General features: G+C 47.0%; 1 protein-coding gene across 3 annotated transcripts in view; it reads right to left on the reverse strand.

The window, feature by feature from the left end:
- The window catches only part of KDM4A (lysine demethylase 4A), a 612,801-nt gene that overhangs the window by 79,472 nt on the left and 511,684 nt on the right, over positions 1-21,645 (reverse strand). For all 3 annotated transcript variants that reach the window (XM_085602947.1, XM_085602948.1, XM_085602949.1), the window contains 2 exons: positions 2,972-3,048; positions 2,023-2,078 (listed from right to left, as the gene is read on the reverse strand). In XM_085602947.1, the coding sequence (XP_085459073.1) occupies positions 2,023-2,078; positions 2,972-3,048 (133 nt within the window). The remainder of the gene's footprint in view (positions 1-2,022; positions 2,079-2,971; positions 3,049-21,645) is intronic.

Genomic DNA, 21,645 nt, shown 5'->3' on the forward strand with positions numbered 1-21,645 from the left:
TGGTATAGCTCCTCGAATCAGATGTTACCGTGAATCTACTGGCAGGGCAGCCTTGTGGCTCTTGGCTAGTCTCAGCCCATCGAAGAGTCCCCACGCTGGTCCTTCCAGTCAGCTGAATCTCTCTCTCTCCATGTACCAGGTAAGTTCTCATGCCAGATGCACTCTAGCACCTTTAGCAGGCAGGCAGGCCTTTCTTCTTGCCAAAAGAACAAACAATGTGGTGCCACAACCTTTCACAGTTTTAGGCCCAGCATGGAGGGAGAACAGCCCTCGTAGTTATCTTTTCTGGACTGGTACACAGGCAGCCTTGGTGTTGAGTCAATACAGCTGAAAAGTGCTGCCTGACAGTCAGCACTTCTTTCCTTCACCCAGACAAAGAGTCTGCATGTTTTCCAAACCTAGAGAAGCATCTTGTCACTGTTCAAAATGCCTGGCTTCCACCTCAGGTGGCCACTGCGAGAAATAGTTTTGTCTCTCTCATGTGGGATGTTTGTTCTTGTCTAGATGACTCACATTGTCAAAAGAAATGGGCACAAAACAGGAAAGAGGGGAAAAGTGGGATTTATTGCAGTTGGAGATGCTTGGGCCATACTAAGAATATGGGTAAGATACCTACTAGTCAGGGGGAGGGACAGGATAGCATACATGCAGGCTGCAGTGTCTGAGATAGACAATGGCAGCCAAGTGTGAAGGAGAACACCATCGGGGGTGGGGAGGGGGGCAAACCAACACACACAGACCGCCCAACTGACTATAGCACTCACGTGCTCTCCCCTTCTTTCCCTCCTGACACACACATTCACCCACTCACACGGGCTTTCACTCACTCACTGTGCCTCTCCCTCCAATGTAATACTACAGGAGTACAGGTAAAAAAGCTTATATTCTTGACAAGAAACCACTCAAAGTCAGTCCCCACATAGAACGGGTAGAGCGTGCAGCATCCAAGGTCTCAAAAGGGGTAGATCCTTGAGGATTTTCTTTTGACATTATAGCGAGAACCTCTAGGCAGTTAGCAGGATTGACAAGTTCACTGGGGGAAAACAGGGATGTCAAGAAAATGCACATGGGTACAGCAGGGCAGGACCGCTTCACGAGCCTATGAAGAGGACATTTCTTTCAACAGTTTTCCCCAGCCTCAACTTTTCCTACGCCAATCGTCATGCGCTGCTGTGAGTTAACTAGTCACTGCGAAGGGTATCATAGGCATACGTAAAGTTAACTCAGTATTCCTGCCATGGCCACCAGACGGTTATAAATAATAGGCCCTTTGAGTCAGTATTTTTAACAAAGCCCTTACTTGCAGGGCACCGAAAAATGTTGCCAGGGGATGTACATCTCATAGGTTCCAGCTCAAAACTGGCCAATGTCTGTATTCCTGCATGAAGCTTTCCTGCTGTGATCTAAGGAGAGACAGAAAGGTTACCTTGAGCTGGAGTGCACCTGTCAGGGTACAAAGCACCTTGATTTTGGGGGGACCTAAACATGGTCAAGCTGAGTGGCCATTTAGTTTGAGCACTCTGCAACTGACAAACGCCACCCAGAAGCCACAAGATCTCCAAAGCCCAGCACGACAGGAAAAGAAAGAAATGCCTAAGTCCAGAGATTATCATCATCTGAGTCTTGGTTCTGCAGATATGCTCATGTGGCATTGAGTGGGTAAACTTGCACCATCTCCGAGCTGCTAACTAGTCTTAGGAGATCTATCCCAGTACTCTCTAATCTAGAGAGGCAGGAGGTCTTGTACCTTCATACCCCTGGTCTGGAGTTTGAGACTGGAGGTGGTCAAAGTGATTCTGGACCAATTGAAATGATCTTTCCAGCTCTTACATATATAAACATTGATAGAAGCGGCTTGACATTACTCTTTCAGTCCACTTCCCTGGAAAAGATTCAAACTTCAGGCAAAGGTAAGTGCATTGAGCCTCAACCCTTCAGAGGCCTTTGCACCTCAGTAAACATCAATAACAAGAATGATTTCAAGTAAGCCTCTATCTGGATGAAAGGGAGGGTCACACTTACCTGTCTCCATTGGCTCTCTGCAGCGCTCCACCTCTGAGCGGACACAAGCAGCAGTCCTGGAAAGAGAGAAAAGTAAAGCTTTGATAAGAATGTTGATTAGGCACTGCTACGTTGCAAGCATGGCTATAGGGGTTCCTAGATGCTACTCCAATCTTAAAGGCAGACTTAGCTCCCACCAGTGAGCTGGCCAGAGAGTTACTGGCTCTAGCACAATACTCCCAGAAGGTTGTTCTTTACGAACATGTACGTACTTAACATGTTTTTACTAAAACCAATTCAGATGGATGTTATATGTGCATAATTGTACAATTATATGTGCATAATGCTAGCACAGGGACTGTGTTTAAATAATGAACCTGCCTTGGAAAATGCAGGCCAAGATGAAGGAGTCTGTAGCCAAGACCAAGACTGGATGTGGGCAGAGTTAAGCATCTTAATATCACCAACTTAAAACTTAATACAGTAGTGCACTCTCTCCTCTAATAAGAACATCCCAAACCCTACACATGATTATCAAGAGAAAGGATGAAGTGCTATACCACAGAGGGCACACAACAAATGTGTACCCGCAAACTGCAATTGCTTACATGAGGAAAACACAGACTGAGCCACAAATGTGCAGGGGCAGTGCTGGGGTGCTTTTCCAAACAATACTCAAGTAGTGCAGGAGACTTTCTTACCAATAGAGGGGGGGCCTGGGCAACAGCTGATAACACTCGCTTACTCGTCTAGCTCTGTACACTACATTCAGGTTTGCATTTGAGCAAACCGGAGCAGTACATCACTGGGCAAGGGTTAGGTTAACATTCTTGAAGGCGAACATGTACAATATAGCCTACATGTTTCTTTAACCACAATCTGGATGTGACATTCACTTGCACACTGCCCAGTAACAGTGAAACATCTCACATCCGTTCTTCACCAGTATCTCAAGCTTTTTTGGGCTCACCTCTGTCAGCGCATTCTCAGCACATCTGGAACACAACCAGTCCGCTGTAGCCTGTTCAGGCGGGACACCATAACAACCTGTTGGAGAGGCAGTGGCCAAGAGAAAAGCAGGAACACTGCTGAGAATTTTTTTTTTTAAGTGACATTTTGTATGAGAAGTTTTGTCTTAGGACAGCCTGAAATGGGATGATGAAGAAACAAAAAGGACTCTGTGTACTTCATTATAATGAGAAATAAGCCAAAGTAAGATGTTTTTCTTTATTATCCTGAACGATGGTCTGGGTAAGGTTATGTCTAATACGTTTGTATTTAGTTTATTTTTGCTTTCACTTTAAAAAAAAAATAAAATTACAAATTAAAATAGTAATGTATTTTGGTCCTGTGCAGTCAGTGGTTACCTGGTACTGTCGTTTACCACGTTTCTACCTGGGACGAAAATACCCTTTGTGTAGTTGACTCAATGGGAAGAGCAGTCACTTATTTCCTTGTAATCTCAGTTATACATTATGAATATTCTACCTGAACAATGTTCCTTGAGTGCGTTTGAAGTTTGACATGTTTCTTGCCCAAGTGTCCCCACCTGGGATCAATGGCAGTTCTTATTTGCCTTTAGGAGGGGTCAAAATTTGAGGGACCAACTAGTACATTCTCGACCACAAAACAGTGCCCGGGGGGCTCCCCGGGTGGGTGGGTTTCTACCGCCAGTCACTGGACATACGCAATGTGGATCTTGTGATGTTTGCTCCCTGACCAAGAACACTAAAGAAGTGGACGTGGGCTTAAAACACCCTTGGCAACAGCGAGTACATACCAACTGTAACTCATCAAATGTTATTTACATGATCAGGTGCCCGTGTAATCTCATCTACATTGGGATGACCTGCAGAAAGGTAAAGGTGAGAATTATGGAGCATAGGAGTAACATCAGGTGCTCCAGGACCAACACACGTCTCACTCTACATTATGCGGAGAAGGGTCACACAACACAGGACATATTCTGGACTGTGCTGGACAAACCCACTATTAGATCTTCAATAACGGATCCCTCACAAGTCCTTTTTGTACGGGAGCAGAAGTGGGTGTATCGTACTAGAAGTCATGAAACGGGACTTAATGACGATATACCGTGGTCTACCCTAGGGAGAAAGTAACCCAGGATTAGGAAATGAGGCATTGGGTAAACCTATGGAGTAGAGAGATGTACAGACATAGTAGGTGAGGGTTATGTTTTGATTGAATAGAAGAATTTTAATCAATAATTAGAAAAAACATTCACTCATAAAATATTCAATCAAAATAATTTGTGAGTAGGGGTACTGGCAATACCGTTCCCGAAATCATGACCTGAAATTACAACTTGATTAATGAGCGCATCCCTTAGGGTCTTGCTGCTGTTGCTCAAATTACATTTTGCGACAATAGGTTGTACATACATTAATTTCATTTATTGGGAAATAGATCTGAACATACTAGTGAGGGTATTGGTCTAGGTTCTGCATTGAAAAGATTCCAGTATTCATGAGTCTCCCCTCTTTCTCTCTCTTTTCTTTTTTTACTCCGTGAAAAAAGGTCGATACATACTACATGATGAGTTCCGCCATCTTGGGTCTCACCAAGGAAGTTTAGCGGTATAGTTGCGCCGCAGATCGCATGCCCCGCCGCAGGGTCACGTGTTGCGTGCATAGTCACTCGCACGCATCACGTGATTCCATAGCGGAAGAGTAAATACGGGGAGCGCGATATTCAGGCGGTCTGCACGGCACCAGGAGAGACTGAATCAGGAGGCAGCGCACCACTCTTGACGAAGTAAGAGGGGGATTAGGCCAATTATGGAGGGGGGCTGATTACATCTATGCCGGAGTCATTCGAGGATATTATCTTTGCACTCGAATGTGCGGAATATATAGAGGCCTCATTCAGGAGAGTGAAGTACTGCCCCTGCACTCTCTATATATATGGGTGAGTGAGGGGGATAGAGATACATGTATATATGGACCCATTATAGTCATCGAGGTCCCAACGGGATTTGGAAAAAGGGTAATGGCACAAAACAAGATATGAGGCTTGCCATATATATGTAATCAAGAGAATTTTAAAACACGGGTGAAATATCGTGTGTTGGTATATGCTAACCGATATGAATCAGAAGTCGAGGAATTGAATACACTTTGTCTCCCCCCCGCAGTGTTTGACTACAGAGGGTCGCTCTCTTCTCCAGTGCCTTTTTAAGCGAATTACCTAATAAACTCTGGTAAGCTATGGTGACATCGGGGTATCGCATGATCCCAGATATAATTAAGATCTTTTGTCTAAGATGAGGGTAGTAAAACCTGAATACCCTTGGAATACATGTGGAGGTGATGAGAGATATTTTATCACATGTATTTCGGCATGTTTCTCCTTGTGTGTGATGCACAAAAATTGTATATATAAGGAATTTTATTTGACTGGGTATTGAGCACAAAAATGAGTGTGCACCGAAGATACCACTGCATGGGCCAATGTTTGCCTGTTATACTATGATGGTAGAGTTAATACCACATAGACTAGAATTCTGGCTACACCAAATGGGTGATTGGCAATTTCTGTTGTTTGTCTGAGAGCACACGTGATTATGTCTTTGTTTTATGTGGATAGTTATATCCGTATTCTTTCTTTCAGTTCCTACTCTCTGAAGGAGTAAGTTATAAGAGGAACTCCAGACTCACAGGTGGAGTATAACCCACAACAGTGGGAATAACAGGGGTTTAACAAAAGGGCATGTGGATCAAATTGTCCTGAGGAATGCCGGAGATTTAGTTTTTTGAACCGGCAGAAACATGTTGACTGCTATGCAGAATGGAGGGGTGGAGAGCACCTAATGAACTCACTCCGCCACCATCCATTTGGGTATATAGTCTTTCACACATATATATACCTTTTTATTCTGACAGGGGAATCCAGGAATAAAAGTATTAGAGAGATATCCCCGGGTCAGTTTTAAGACTCATTTTTTCTGCACTTAAGGATCCAGCCTTCTTTTGTTTTTGTTTGTATCATTGTTGTACTGTCTACCCCTCCCTATTGCTCCGCCTCTAGCGTTGGTTTGCGCAGAGGCGTCAGTAGCAGCCCGATGATGAAGCATGCCACAACTTGTTGTGGGTGAGGGCAGTTTTCTAAAAACATGTGTGCTTTCTTTAAAACAATCGGCAATTGCTAGTGGATTGTAGCCGTTTTTTCACCCTACCTCCTGTTTTGTGTGGTATCAATGGCAGTTCATCAGGACTGTAATAATGGTGTTCCTAAACTACTTTGCGAGAACCCAATGCTGTCCTTGCAGTGCTCACTCTGAGTGTTATATACAAGTAATGGTTTCCCATTTAGAAAAACAATCAGAGTACTTGCATGTAACATTGATATAACCAATGTTCGGTCTCCGTGACCCCTATGATGTGGGGAATTACAGCTACTGCTTTAACTCTTTTTTTTTTTTTTTAAATACGTTTTCTGTTTGGAACAACATGAATTCCCCCCTCCCCCAGGGAAAGCTGCACCTTGGGGACAGCTTCCCCCTTTGTGAATCAGTAACCACCCCAGGTCGTGGAGGATGGTACGTGATCACTGGTTTGCAACAGCAATTGTAGTCAAAAACCATGGATACATTCCACCGAAAACCATAGAGAAGGCGAGAGCGGGTCACCTCTTTCACACCCCCTATTTACAAATCTGAATGCATTCAAAAACCCTTTCAAGTTGGACTTTTCTAACTCGTAAAAGAGCATTGATACGTTGTATAAAAGTGTCCTGCAATTGTAGGATTTGCAGCCACAAAACACCTTTGTACATGAGGCTTGAACAGTATTTTTTTGTTAAACTAATGGTGTTAGATTGGTAGGACCCCGCTACGAAGACCAAAGGCTCATACAGTAATGCACAGCAAGCCAATCTGTCCTTTGAAGCACAGATGATACTGGCCACAATAATCACCATCTCCCAGATGGCCTCCTGAAAAATCACCTTTTTAGTCAATGGAAAGGGGTTCAGAAAATTGCTCCTTAGTGTCCCACGGTGAATGCTCACAGCAACCAAGGGGTGTCGTGGAACTTGAAGATCTACGAAAGAAGTCTGTCAGTGCCTCTTGCCTACAGCCATACATCTCAGAGGAGCTGAAGAAGATGAACCCTGGGTCCAGTAACTCACTGTGGCCACTGCCATTACAAGTGACCATGCACGAGGATTTGCCAGAATCTATTTGGAAAACAATAATGCATGGAAATACTACTCTGTTATCTTTTCACAGAACGTATTGTCACAGGTGTGAATAACATATCAAGCATAGGCTTCAAAAGCCCTCCAACAAAAAGTGAGAGGGACCCTTTTACCACCCAAAGGACTAGGGTTCAATCAGAAAAAAACAAAGAATAGTCCTTTGTAGATTACTTAACCACCAATTTTCTCTACTCAAACACTCCGAGCAACATACGTACAATCTTGAGGGTTACTGTTCTGACCAAAGAAACAGTGTGCTAACACATGGACATAAATTACAAATTTGTAGACAATTTATTGATTACAATTACACTTTTAAAAACGTGTTAATACAGAATATAAAATGTATGATAGCTGCGGCATCAAAATAACATTACATAAAAGTCTGCAACAGATTAATTCACAATGATAAATTAAAAGCTAAGCAAGAGTTAAAAAAAGACGCTACTCTTGGTCATAGGAAGCACTATCCATATCACAGAATGTTAGAGATGGACCCTGATGTACCGCCATCCGTCAACATTTAGAGTACCATCAAACTGAATGGATTTATGGTGTGCAGGCGTCGACTCGTTTCAAATGCTTCCTGATTTAGACCATCTTTCTCAAAACTAAAAGTATATACACTCTCATATTAAAAGAAAACCACATTTGTGAAACTCATATTGTGTGCACATTTGTAACCTTTAAATAGTGTACACCCGATGGCAACCTTCATTTTTTTAAAACTAAATTTGGATTTGGAATCACTTTGGTTAAATAAATCGATGTGTGAAGGCATTATAGCTTTCCTTAGTTCGTTTTGTTCAGCAATACGGTAAAAATGTGTTTCATGTAGGCGGTTAGATTAGTGCTTACCTGTAAACCAGACATTCCTTAAAAAAAAAAAAATCTATTTATTATTTTAATAACAAACAAACAATCGCCATTTCACATGGAGAAACACGAGTTATTGATCCATATGGCAGTTCATCTGGGAATCTAGGCAGTTATAGCAATAAATCACATGGGTTGAGAAGAGTATTAAGGTGATATAGGTTCGTCGTCAATGGGAGCCGTTGGTGCAACACATATCTCCCCTGTAGGTGTTCCTTTGGCCCACATGAGGGACCATTTTTTGGGGCAGCCTCTTGCCACTTAGACTATTTTCTCCCTAAACATGCACCAATCAAGATTTCTTTTCCACGTGGCAAGAGTCGGGAATTGCTGAGCAATGTCTCTCTTTGCGACAGCGGCTCCCAGGGTGACCCATAGTTTCTCTTCCCCTGTCAAGTCAGTGGGTTCCCACACATCAAGCAAACATCTCTTGACCTCTGGGCAGATATATTTGTGAAGGACGTCCCTCATGACCACATGTGTCCCTCATGACCACATGTATCCCCCTCGAATATCTTTGAATCTGTTCACACTCCCAAAGAATATGCATGAAGGTGGCAACTTGCCCACACTGTCTTCTGCAAGCCCCACTCTCCCCTCTTCCCATACGGACCAGCTTGGGCCCGGTGACGTAAGTTCTGTGAAGAATTTTCAATTGCACCAGGCGGAGACGTGCAGAGATTGCCACCTTACGAGGTGAGGCCACTGCCTCTTGGCACTCCTCCTCGTCAAGCATTAAGCCATCCCTCTCCCAAGACTCATGCAATTTATCAAGGGGATCCGGTGTGTTATTAATCAGCTTTTTGTAGGTCAGTGATATGGCTTTCTGTAGAAGCAGCCCGTCCAATAACATGTCCTCTAGTGGGGAGGAGTCAGGGAGGGGGGTGCCCTTTTTTTAAGGCCGTGGTTAGTGCATGTCAGACCTGCAGGTAGCGAAAGAACTCTGTGTTTGTGAGCTCGAACTGCTGTTGTAACTTGTCAAAACTAAGCATGTCACCCTTTACCCAGAGATCACCTATCCGAGAGATACCGATGAGGTCCCACTTATCAAAACCCTTGGAGGAATGTAGGCTACCAAGTTGCTCCGAATCCCATAGGGGGGGGGGGGGGGTCGCCAGCGTCAGTCTACGATCCCAACCTAGACTCTTGTTTACCGTATGCCTAACATGGACAGAGTGCATGGTGGGCCAAGTTAAGGGGAGTTTCTTGGGATTCGCATAGAGGGCTCTGTTGTATGTCCCATCTGGCAGTAGCCACCTATCCATGGCATAGCCCGGGTCACCCGGTGTGCGGTATGTACCTTGATTGATGGCAGCGAGGTGGGCTGCCCAATAATATTTCTTTATGTCGGGGAGCCTTATACCGCCGTCGTACTAGTTGAGAACTAATTTGTTAAGTGCTATTCTAGGTCTCCCATCCCATAACAACGGTCTCTGTAAATGTTCGATTTCTTTAAAATGCCGAGTGGGGACTGGGACAGGATAGTTTTGTAGGGCATAGAGGAAGTGAGGCAGGGACATCATCTTACAAAGAGCAGCTCAGCCGAGCAGTGAAAGAGGGAGCGCTCTCCAGTTGGCAACATCACGACGCAGGCGTTGCAAGGGCGGGAGCAAATTCTTCTCATAACGGAGCTTGGGGCCTGCGGTGACAAAGATCCACAGGTAACGAAACCCATCACCCACCACCTGTATTGGACAATCTCTGGGGAGAGCTAGAGCCTCGCCACCCAGTGTGTAGAGGAGAGATTTATTCCAGTTGATAGAATAGCATGAAAATCTGCCGAAGAATGTGAAGATGTCTAAAACACATCTGAGAGACGTCTTGGGGGAGGCCAAGTAAATGAGAATGTCATCCGTGTAAAGCGAAATACGATCCTCCCACTCTGCCGACCACCGCAGTCCGCGTATGACAGGGTCGCGCCGGATCCAGGCAGGCTCCAAGGAAAGGATGAAGAGCAGGGGTGACAGCGGACACCCCTGTCTGATAACCCGACTAAGACTAAAGGAGTCAGACCGTTTGTGGTTTACTATCACCTGAGTCAGAGGCGCGGAACAGAGGAGTCTGACCCATGATACAAATTCCGGTCCAAACCCCAACTTGGAAAGGAAAGCAAAGAGGTAGGACAATTCAATAGTATCAAACGCCATGGAGGCGTCTAAGGATAAAATCACAGCATTCTCTCGGATGGTATCTGCCCGTCTTAATACTCCATGCACTCGTCGCAAATTCAGGGCCGTATTGCGCTGGGGCATAAAGCCTGACTGGTCCGGGTGTACCAAGGCACTAGTAACTCGCGACAGGCGAGTGGCCAAAAGTTTGGCAAGGATTTTCGGTTCTGCATGGAGCAGGGAGATGGGTCGGTAGGAGTCGCATCTGTCACTAGGCTTTTCCTCCTTGGGGATGACCACTATCGACGCCAGAAGTTGGTTAGGCGACAACGCTCCCGCTCTCCTACTCTCCTCGAACATAGCTCTCAAATACGGGGCAAGCTTGTCAGGACGCAGTTTATAGAGCTCAATGGGTAGCCCATTGGGGCCCATCGCCTTTCCCGGTCTGAGGTTTCTGATCACATGTGCAATGTCGTCGTTAGTGATGTCACTGTCTAAAAAGCTCCTATCGTCCTCGGAGAGAACTGGGAGTTGGATGTCTCGGATGAGGTCAGCAGAGTCTGTTTCAAGGAGGGACGACTGTGTCTGATATGCAGCGCTGTAGTGCGCAGCGAACTCACCGGCAATGTGGACGGGATCACTGATCTTCGTACCCGTGTCAACCGTCAGTTCGGGCACAAGTTGGTTGGCCCTTTCCTTCTTGTCCAACCAGGCGATTCGTTTCCCGGCTTTGTCGCCCCATTCGTACACGCTACCATCTCTCTCTTTTCCCCAGGATTTGGCCCAGTCCGTGGCAATGGCTTTATATTCATCTGTCTTTAGTTGCAAGAGGTGCAATGTTTCTGGGGCGTCCCCCTTACCAAGGTCTGCTTCCAATCGTAGGATCTCCCCTTCGACCGTCTCAAGCTCTTTGAATTTTTCTTTCCTGACCCCCGCTATAAGAGAGAGAGCTGTCCCTCTAACAACTGATTTGATCGCTTCCCAGAGTGTTTGTTGGGAGTCAACAGAGCCAAGGTTCTCCTGAAAGTAACAGTCGATGGCTTTCAGCAGGTCTTTGCGAACAGTTAGGGTTCCCAAATACCATGGGCTGATGAGCGCTACCGTGTCGATACGCTGGCCCCCCAGAACCAGCCTGGCCCACACAGGGGCGTGGTCAGATAAGCCGCGTGCAAGGTGACACACCTTGTGTAGGTACATGAGTTGAGAGGCAGGCAGGAGTAAATAGTCAATGCGTGAGGAGATACGGTGAGCACCCGAGAAAAAGGTGTATTGCAAGTCCCCTGGGGTGAAGCACCCTCCGAGCGTCCGAGAGGCAAAACGCCCCCTGGAAGTCGGGGGGCCAACGACTTGATGGGCCCACCGCATGGGGGGAGTTGCAGTCCAGTGTACCGGATGCCTCAGCATTAAAGTCGCCTCCCACAAGCAGCAGGCCCTCTGGAAGGGAGAGGAGCTGAGTGCCCAGGTCCATGAATGTTTGGCTTTGCAGCCTGGGTGGGACATATACCGACACTAGAGTTAACGCCTTACCCTCCCAATGTCCAGTGATAGCGACATACCTCTCACATCCATCAGTGTGTGCAGACTGGACTGAAAAGGGGAAGGAGTTTTTGGCCATAAATCCCACGCCCCTAGACCCAGAGGTGAAGCCAGAGTGGGCCATGAGCCTGTACCCCCATCTATTTAGAGCTTTACACGTATTACCAACAAGATGTGATTCCTGGAGGAAGACCACATCTGGGGAGTGCCGCTTTATGTGTTGCAGGACGATGGTACGCTTTACCTTGTCCCCCAGCCCATTTACATTCCAACTTATTAAGGTGAAACTTTTATCCCAGTGCGTTCCCATGGTGGTGGATCATGTGGGAGTCCTTCTCCCAGAGCCATGAAGATCAGTGATGCCGATGGAACAACAATTAACAAACATTTTCCTGAAATCCAATAACCCCCTCCCTGCCCCCCTGCACCCTAGGCATTAACCAGCCCATAGAACAAACTGTGCAGAGTGCCTGTTGCCCCAAAAAAGATACCAACAGTAGCTAAATGCGGGAAAATAGCTCCAACCCTCCGTCCCTCCACCCACCCCCTGAAAAAGGGGAAGAAAAAAAAAAGAGAAACTATTCCTCAAAGGGGCAACTACCAATGTTTAACAATCAGGAGAAATAAGTCATTGGACCCAGTGTGCACAGTTCGGCATGGAGGCGCCGCCGGCAGAATCCGGGACCTAAACAATCAGCGTGCACGAGAAAACCCCAAAGTGAGGGCCAAACAATACAAGGACAGCTATGGTGTGTGAAACTAGGCAGGACGAAAGTCAGCGTGGGTTGTGTTCCCCGACATCTCTCCAACCTTCAAGCCAGTCTGCCACCACCTCCGGAAGCTCCAAAAACCAGGCCTTTCCATTCGCCTAGACCCGCAGCCGGGCATGGAAGAGCATAGCGTACTTCATCCCTCTGTCTCTCAGAGTCTTTTTGATGACCAAGAAGGACCGTCGCTGCTTCTGCACGGCCTGCATGAAATCCGGGAAGAAAGTGACAGTGGAATTTTCATATTTGAGAGGCGGTGTGCTTCTGGCCCTCTGCAATATCACATCCCGGTCTCTGAAGTTCAGGAGTCTGGCCAAAATTGGACGAGGTGGGGCCCTGGGCTTTGGGCATCCCCCAGGGACTCTGTGGGCCCTCTCAAACACAAAGAACTTCAAGTGGCCCTTAGGAACAAGATAATTTGAATTGCTCCGATTATTCATAAAGTAATTGCTAAATACCAACACGGTTTCGTTCCTGGGAGATCAACTACCAATCACATCCAGAGAGTGATCACCTTATTTGATAGTATGGAAGGTACAGGAGACCCTATGGCATTGGTTCTTCTCGATGCCGAGAAGGCCTTTGATAGGGTCTCCAGGCAATTTTTGTGGGCCGCTATGTTTAGGGTCGGAATCAAGATTGGGTTTATCCAGGCTGTGCAGAAACTATATGTGAACCCCAGGGCCATGGTAATGTTGAACGGTAGCCTCACTAAAGAGTTGATCATATCTCCTGGAACTCGGCAGGGGTGCCCATGTTCGCCATTGCTCTTTGCGATCTACATTGACCCCTTTATTCGTAGACTAGAGGGAAACAGAGAAATTGCACCGATTTTGTCACAGGATTATTCGACCAAGACCTTGGCGTACGCTGATGACATTGCTGTTGTAACAGCTGACCCTAACACAGCTATGTCTGTTATTGAAAGTGAGGCTAATAAATTTGGGCTTGTATCCGGATACGCACTCAATCAGTGGAAAACACAGATTGTGCTGAACAATAAAAGCGAGATGTGCGACCCTCGAGTGGTGTATAAGGCTACATACCTAGGAATCTGCATTACATCTAAACTCGAGAATATGGTAGACCTTAGCAGGACTCCAATGATGGGCGCAATGCAGAAAGATCTCCGTCGCCTAGACAATATACATCTATCTCTAATTGGTAGGGCTAATGCCTTGAAAATTGTGTTTTTCCCTAAAATCTTATATCAATTCAGAGCTATATGTTTAGAATTTTCAGATCAATGGTTCAAATCTATGGAACGCACCGTCTCAAGTTTCATCTGGGCATATGCGCAACCCTGGCGCATACTATTGGGCATCTGTGTTGCTTTATAGTCGTGAGCTGTTACAGAATACCGGGATAGAGATGTTACCAGGGGGCGACTCGCCATCTATCTTTCAGCTAATTTTGGGCAGTAAAAGCAATGGATATCTCTGGCGACACTTGCACGACAGCTATCATACAACAGTGAAATTTAAAACACGTATAAGTGGGTTTAAGGTATGGAAGGCTGTGAGAAGAATGCTGGGTATAGGGCGAATATCATTTTATACCCCCCTAAGCGATAACCCTGTTCTGCCAGAGATCTTTAAAGATAATTGCATCAACAAGTGGAACGAGGCAGGAATAAATCATATAGGGTGCCTCCTCTACCCTGCAGGGATACAATCCTTTGAAGAACTAAGAGAACATTTTCAATTGGACAGGCGGGACTTTTTTAAATATCTTCAAAACAGAGACTTTTTGGTACGAAGGGGGGAGGGGTGGGGGGGGGGGCTCTACATGAAAAAATAACTTTATTGACAACATTAATCCACATCAAAAAAAGCACAATCGGGGGAATATATTCCCTTATAAATGCGCTGTTTCCAGATGATCTGGAGAAAACATCTCAGAAGTGGCAGGGGAAAATTGGTACAACTATGGATAAATTTAATTATGCCTATTTAATGTCTCAAACAATTCTTATGTCCACAAAACTCCAAGCACAGTTCTATAAAACATGCTTCTTTTTATACTATACCCCAGACAAAATCGCCAAATGGGGGAGTGGTAAAGGAACACGTTGCCCTAGATGTATGTTATTCAACGCTGATTGTGTACATATCTTCTCTACTTGTGATGGACTAATTTCTCTAAAACAAAACATTGAGAAATTCCTGTCAGCCGTATTGCAAAGCGATATAGTTCTGTCTAGTGAAGTTATCCTATTGGGAGCGACAGATCCTACCAACCCAGGTTGGGTCACAAACTCATTTTTATTGCTATGGCAGTATTAAGAATGTGTATAGCTTCGGCTTGGCTGGATCCCATTGCACCGTCCTTTCATCAGTGGCTGGCTAGGTGTGAGAAAGTGCCATCTTTCTTGCATGGTATGCCCCCACTTTTTGCTAAATTGCTGAATGTACTTCGATTGAGTGTACCCTGGGTTCCTGCCAATCAGGTGCCCAGGGCCTATGTTCCTTCCTTAAACCACACAAACTCCAAATTGGCAAACCCTAGCCACATGTCAGCCCCTAGTAAATGGTACCCTAGGTACCCAGGGCCTTGTGACCAGGGAAGGCCTCTAAGGGCTGCAGCACTCATTGTGCCACCCTCAGAGGCCCTGTACCCTTACACACACACACTGCCCTTGCAGGCTGAGTGTCTGGGTGCAGGACAAAACAAAGAGTCGACATGGCACACATCACTGTGTACCATGCCCATCACCTACACTGCCAAGGCATATGTCAGCCACCCCTCTAGCTGGGTGCATTACGCCTATGGTGTGGGCACAGGAGCAGGAGCCCTGTGCCCCTACAGTACCCGGGTCCATTCCTGGGCACTGTAAGTGCAGTGCTGTCATTTAAGAATACATGGTGCTGAGAGCTTGTCAAACACGAGCTCCACAGCACCATATTGGCAACACTGAAGCCTGGGAAGTTTGGTATCAAACTTCTCAGCACATTGAACCCACACTGATGCCAGTGTAGGATTTAATGTACTAAGCACCCCAGAGGGCATCTTAGAAGATGCCCCCTTACAGCTAACTTACAATCCACGTCTGCTCTGAGGCTGCCCAGGCTGCCACACAGCAGACACGTTGCTGGACCCCTGGGTGGGAGAGCCCCTGCTCTCCCGGGCCTGCAACAATGCACATCCTGGGTGAGGTGAGAAATCTCCTCCCCCAGGATGAGCAAAGGGAAGCTTCAAAGGCATGCCGCCAGTTGGAGTTTCCCCAGGCCACTGCAACCCCCCACTCTGGCGGGAAGCTTGGCCGGAAACCCCATACAAGGACAGGGGATGTGCCAGCCTGCCCACCCCACCCCTCAGGTGGGGGAGGCGAGGTGAAGCACATCCCCGGGCTCTCGCCATCTTGAAGATGGGAGGCCCTACCCTATCAGGATTAGGCTACTGCCCCCCTCCCACAGGAGAGAGGCAGGATAGGGGGTGTACCCACCCCAGGACAAGGACCCATTGGTCCCTGGCCTTCACCTACCTGTAACGCCCCTAAATCTAGTATTTAGGGGCCCCCTGAACCTTCCTTCCTTAGATTCCAGATAGAAAACGACAAGAAGAGCAAGAAGAACAAAGACCTGCCCTGCAGCTGCTAAAAAGAGAAGAAGACACCAACTGCTTTGGCCCCAGCCCTACCGGCCTGTCGACTCTCGAACCTGCACCAGCGCGGCATCCCACGTGGCCAGCAACCTCACCAACCCCGGAGGACCTGGCTACCTTTTAGCTCTAAGCCCCTGGGACCCCCACGAGTAGAGGCTCTACTCAAGAAACCTATTTGCTATCCCTGGCTCCAGCCCGGGACCGCGGACCCAACACACTCTGCACCAGCCAAGCCTGGCCAGTGCCGGAGTGGACAAAGACCCAGAGGACGACCCCACGGCGACTGTGACCCAGAGTCCGGCACCCAAGGACCCCCCTCGACATCCCGGAAGAAGCCTGCAGCCTCAGAACCAAGTGCCACCCCAGCCGCGATCAACCAGAGGGTAAGATTCCCGACGTCAAAAGGCACCCCTGCACCCGGCGCCCTGCGACCCCCTGTGCCCAATCCCGGGGTACCCACCTAACCTACAACTACCCAACTTACCTCTCGAAGTGGTGGTGGCACCTGAAACATCCTCGTCCCCGAGCCTGCAGCCTCTTTCCAAACCGGAACATTCCCATTGATTTCCATTGAGCGCCCTAAGGCTCAAAAGCACCCTGCACCCAGCCGCCCGAGTGGCCCTGGCAGTGCCCTCTCTACACTAACCTACTTCCCCACTTGCCCTGAGTAAGTGACCAGGAGCCCAGCTCCCACAGCCGCGTGGCTTGCCAGACAGCAGCCACCAACCAAGGCCCCCCTATCCCTCATAGGATAACATTGGGCCCAACTCTCTCTGCACCCGGCCGTCCTGAAACCGCTGAGGGTGAACCAACTGTACCTACCTGACACTGGGGGACCCCTGAGTCCATGCCCGGAATTTCAACACTACCAGTCGAGTACTTACCCTTAAACCGCTAACTTCATTTTCCTCATAGGGTAACATTGACTGGCTTTTTCTTCAAAAATCTTCTAAGTGTGAACTTTTCAAAACTGCAAAAATTCACCAAAAATCAGCCAAGTGACAAAAACGAATTTACTCACCTGCTCCTAGGTGAGCTCCCAGTGCTGGATCTTGGTGCCCAGCCCTGACTCTGAAAAGTGTTCACAACTATACTTACCTCTAACTCATTTTTCTCCCATAGGAAACCATTGTCTGCTTTTCTGTGAAATTTCTTCTAAGTGTCTACTTTTGCAAATTTGAAATATTCTTTTAAAATCGTACCATTTCTGCAAACGAAATTACTTACCTGCTTTTGATAAGGACCCCAGTCCTGGGTCTAGGCACCCAGTCCTGGATTACTAAAGTAACGATAAAGTACTCTACCTGCAATTTGAATTTCTTGCCATAGAGATCCATTGAATGTTTTCTGTGAAATATTTTCTAAGTGCTAACTTTTGAAATAGCTAAATATTATTTAAAAATCATTACAGTTATTAAGTCGACTTTCATCACTTGATTCTGAATACTGACCCCAGGCTGGTTCTAGGAGCCAGACCTGGAATTCCAAAAGTAATCTGAAAAGTAATTTATTACAAATAACCTGAATTTACCATTGAGCTCAATGCATTGTTATGTTTAGGAAATAGGATTGTTTATTGCAACCAACTGTGACTGTTTACACAAATTTATTGCTTAAAACAAAAGTATTTATATTCAACCTCTCATTCTGAGAAAGTATATTTTTACCCCCTTTGTGGTTCTAAAAATAAAACAAGGATATATTTTATATATACAAATCATTGGCCTAGAGTTCAGTTATTGAGTGTGTGAAACCATTTGCTGACTGAGTGTGTACAATAAATGCTTTACACTGTCCTCTGGTACTGCCTTACTGCTCGACCAAGCTACCACTTTTGAGAGTAAGGTCATACCTAACTTTGACCTCTATCAGCCTCTGGGGGACTGTGGACTCTGTACACCCTGTACCTATTAGGGAACAGTATATACAGAGCCACTTTCTCGCATTGGTGGATCAGCGGTGGGATACAAACTTGCATTTGTTGGACTACTTGGTTACCATCTGATCACACGACAGAACTCTTAAAAATTGCCTTTAGAATTCTGATTGGTTTTTCCAAAATTACTAAAAGTCTTGCTAGGGCCTTGCTTAAGTCCCATTAGAATTTTAGAAAAATAAAAGTCACTATAGTCAGGGTAGAGGGTTAGAACTGTCAGGTTAGAATGTCTCAAACAAACCCAGCTATTAGTGATAATAATAACATGGACCTGGTGGAGGAGCTCGACCTCACACCTTACTTACACTTGTCTTTCAAGGAATTGAGGTCCTTATGTAAACTCAAAAATTTACAAATGGGTCAGCATCCAACCAAACAAGGGCTCCAGGAGCTCCTGGCTGAGTATGCTAAAGACCACCCATCTGAACATGGTGATGGCCAGTCAGATGAGGAAAGGGAATCAGGGGAGGAGGACAGCAACCTCCCCATACTATTCCCTAGGGAGGAGATGGCACCCATACCCTCCAACTCAAGACATAGCATCTGGGCACCTAGAGACCACACAGGTGGCTCTGGTCCCAGAGACAACACTGGGGGACCCCCCAGTGAAGAGGACAGCCTTGTGAGGCTGGCCAAAAGAATAGATCTAGAGTCCAGGCTCCTGGCTCTAGAAAAGGAAAGGAGAGAGATGGGTTTAGCACCCATCAATGGTGGCAGCAATAATAAAAACAAGGATAGGGAGGAAACTTCTGACCTTAAAATCCCCAAAGGGATTGTCCCTAAATTTGAGGAAGGTGATGATATCACCAGATGGTTCACAGCCTTTGAGAGGGCTTGTGATATCAGGAAAGTAAAGAAACCTCTCTGGGGGGCACTCCTGTGGGAACTGTTCTCTGGTAACTGCAGGGACAGGCTTCTGACTCTCTCTGGGCCAGAAGCAGGATCCTATGACCTCATGAAGAAAGCTCTGATTGAGGGATTTGGATTCACCACTGAGGAGTATAGAATTAGATTCAGGGGGGCTCACAAAACCCAGACCCAGTCCTGGATTGATTTTGTAGATTTCTCAGTGAAAACACTGGATGGTTGGTTAGCTGGACATGGTGTGCAGGATTTTACTGGATTGTACAATTTATTCATGAAGGAACATATTTTGAGTAACTGCACAAATGAAAAGTTGCATCAGCATTTGGTAGACCTAGGTCTAATTTCTCCCCAAGAATTGGGAAAGAAGGCAGACCACTGGGTCAAGACTAGGGTGACCAAGACAACCACTGGGGGTGACCAAAAGAAGGTGGTCACAAAACCTCCCCAGGGGAAAGGTGGTGAGAATCCCCAAGATAAAAAGTCTGAGTCTTCCAAAGGGCCCCAAAAACCTGTTCAGGTGGGTGGGACCCAAACTACTCCCTATGTGCCCCAACCATATAGGGGGAAGAACTTTGATCCCTTAAAGGCCTGGTGTAATACCTGTAAGAAGCAGGGACACCTAACTGTATCTTGCCCCCAAAACAAAGCCCCTAAGGCACCCAGTACAGCCACTCCTGGGGCAGCAAGTATACAAATGGGATCAGAGGTGTACCCTGAGCAAATCTGGGAACACACTGAAGCAAGTTTAGTCTCCTTGGGAGAAGTGGAGTTTGCCACTGTGGCTGTGTGGCCCCCCAACTTAAAGAAATACTTACAGTACCCCTGGGTAAATGGAACTAGGGTAGAAGCTCTGAGGGATACAGGTGCCAGTGTCACTATGGTGAAAGACACACTGGTTTCCCCTGAGCAATACTTGATTGGGAAGTCTTACCCAGTCACCAACGCTGACAGTGTCACCACTAGTCATCCCATGGCCATGGTAACATTAGGCTGGGGGGGGGGTTACTGGCCTGAAACAGGTAGTGGTCTCCCCAAAGTTGCCAGCTGCATGCCTGCTTGGAAATGATCTGGAAACCTCAGCCTGGGCTGAAGTTGAGTTAAAGGCCCATGCAGCCATGCTGGGCATCCCTGAATTGGTGTGTGTGCAAACCAGAGCACAGAGCAAGAGGAAGGGTGAAAAAGTAGGTTTGGAGCCTGGAATAATGGCCCAACCAACCAAGAGGAAGGGCAAGGAGACTGGGGGACCAGCTTCTGTACAGCCAAACACTCAGAACCCCTCTCCCCCTGGAGAGGATGTAGATACCCCTGAGGGAACTGAGTCCATGGAGCTTGACCCTTACCAGGTTGAACTCTTGGGCCCAGGGGGACCCTCTAGGGAAGAGCTGTGCCAGGGCCAGCGAGACTGTCCCACTCTTGAAAGCCTGAGACAACAAGCTGCTTCAGAAGCCAGGGGAGATGTCAGTGGTACCCACAGAGCTTATTGGGAAGAGGGATTACTGTATGCTGAGGCAAGAGACCCCACTCCTGGAGCCACCAGGAGGGTGGTAGTGCCACAGAAGTACAGGGAGTTCCTCCTAACTTTGGCTCATGACATCCCCCTAGCTGGACATCTGGGGCAATCCAAAACTTGGGAAAGGTTAGTGAGTCACTTTTACTGGCCCCAGATGCACCAAAAGGTGAAGGAGTTTGTCAGCTCCTGTGTTACCTGTCAGGCCAGTGGCAAGACAGGTGGCCACCCAAAGGCCCCCCTCATTCCACTACCAGTGGTGGGGGTCCCCTTTGAAAGGGTAGGTGTGGACATTGTGGGTCCACTTGAACCTCCCACAGCCTCAGGGAACAAATTTATTCTAGTAGTAGTGGATCATGCTACTAGGTACCCTGAAGCAATTCCACTTAGGACTACTACAGCTCCTGCAGTAGCCAAGGCCCTCCTGGGTGTCTTCACCAGGGTGGGTTTTCCTAAGGAGGTGGTTTCAGACAGAGGTTCCAACTTCATGTCTGCTTACCTAACACACATGTGGAAAGAGTGTGGAGTGCAGTACAAGTTTACTACACCCTACCACCCACAAACCAATGGCCTTGTTGAGAGGTTCAACAAGACATTGAAAGGTATGATCATGGGACTCCCTGAGAAACTCAAAAGGAGGTGGGATGTCCTGTTACCATGCTTGCTTTTCGCTTACAGGGAAGTGCCACAGAAGGGAGTAGGTTTCTCACCCTTAGAAGTTCTGTTTGGTCATCCTGTAAGGGGACCACTATGTCTTGTAAAAGAGGGCTGGGAGAGGCCTCTTCAGGAACCCAAACAAGACATAGTGGACTATGTGCTTGGCCTAAGGTCCAGAATGGCTGAGTATATGGAAAAGGCATCCAAGAACCTTGAGGCCAGCCAGGAGCTCCAGAAGCACTGGTATGACCAAAAAGCTGCACTGGTTGAATTTCAACCAGGGCAACAGGTGTGGGTTTTGGAGCCAGTGGCACCAAGGGCTCTCCAAGACAAATGGAGTGGCCCTTACCCTATCCTAGAGAGAAAGAGTGAGGTCACCTATCTAGTTGACCTGGGCACTAGCAGGACACCCAAAAGGGTCATCCATGTGAACCGCCTTAAACTCTACAATGATAGGGCTGACATCACCATGCTGATGGTGACTGATGAAGAACAGGAAGCAGAGAGTGAGCCACTCCCTGACCTCCTATCCTACAGCCCAAAAGATGGGTCAGTAGATGGTGTGATTTT

This window comes from Triturus cristatus, chromosome 4_2 (genome assembly GCF_964204655.1).
Source record: "Triturus cristatus chromosome 4_2, aTriCri1.1, whole genome shotgun sequence".
Taxonomy (NCBI): domain Eukaryota; kingdom Metazoa; phylum Chordata; class Amphibia; order Caudata; family Salamandridae; genus Triturus; species Triturus cristatus.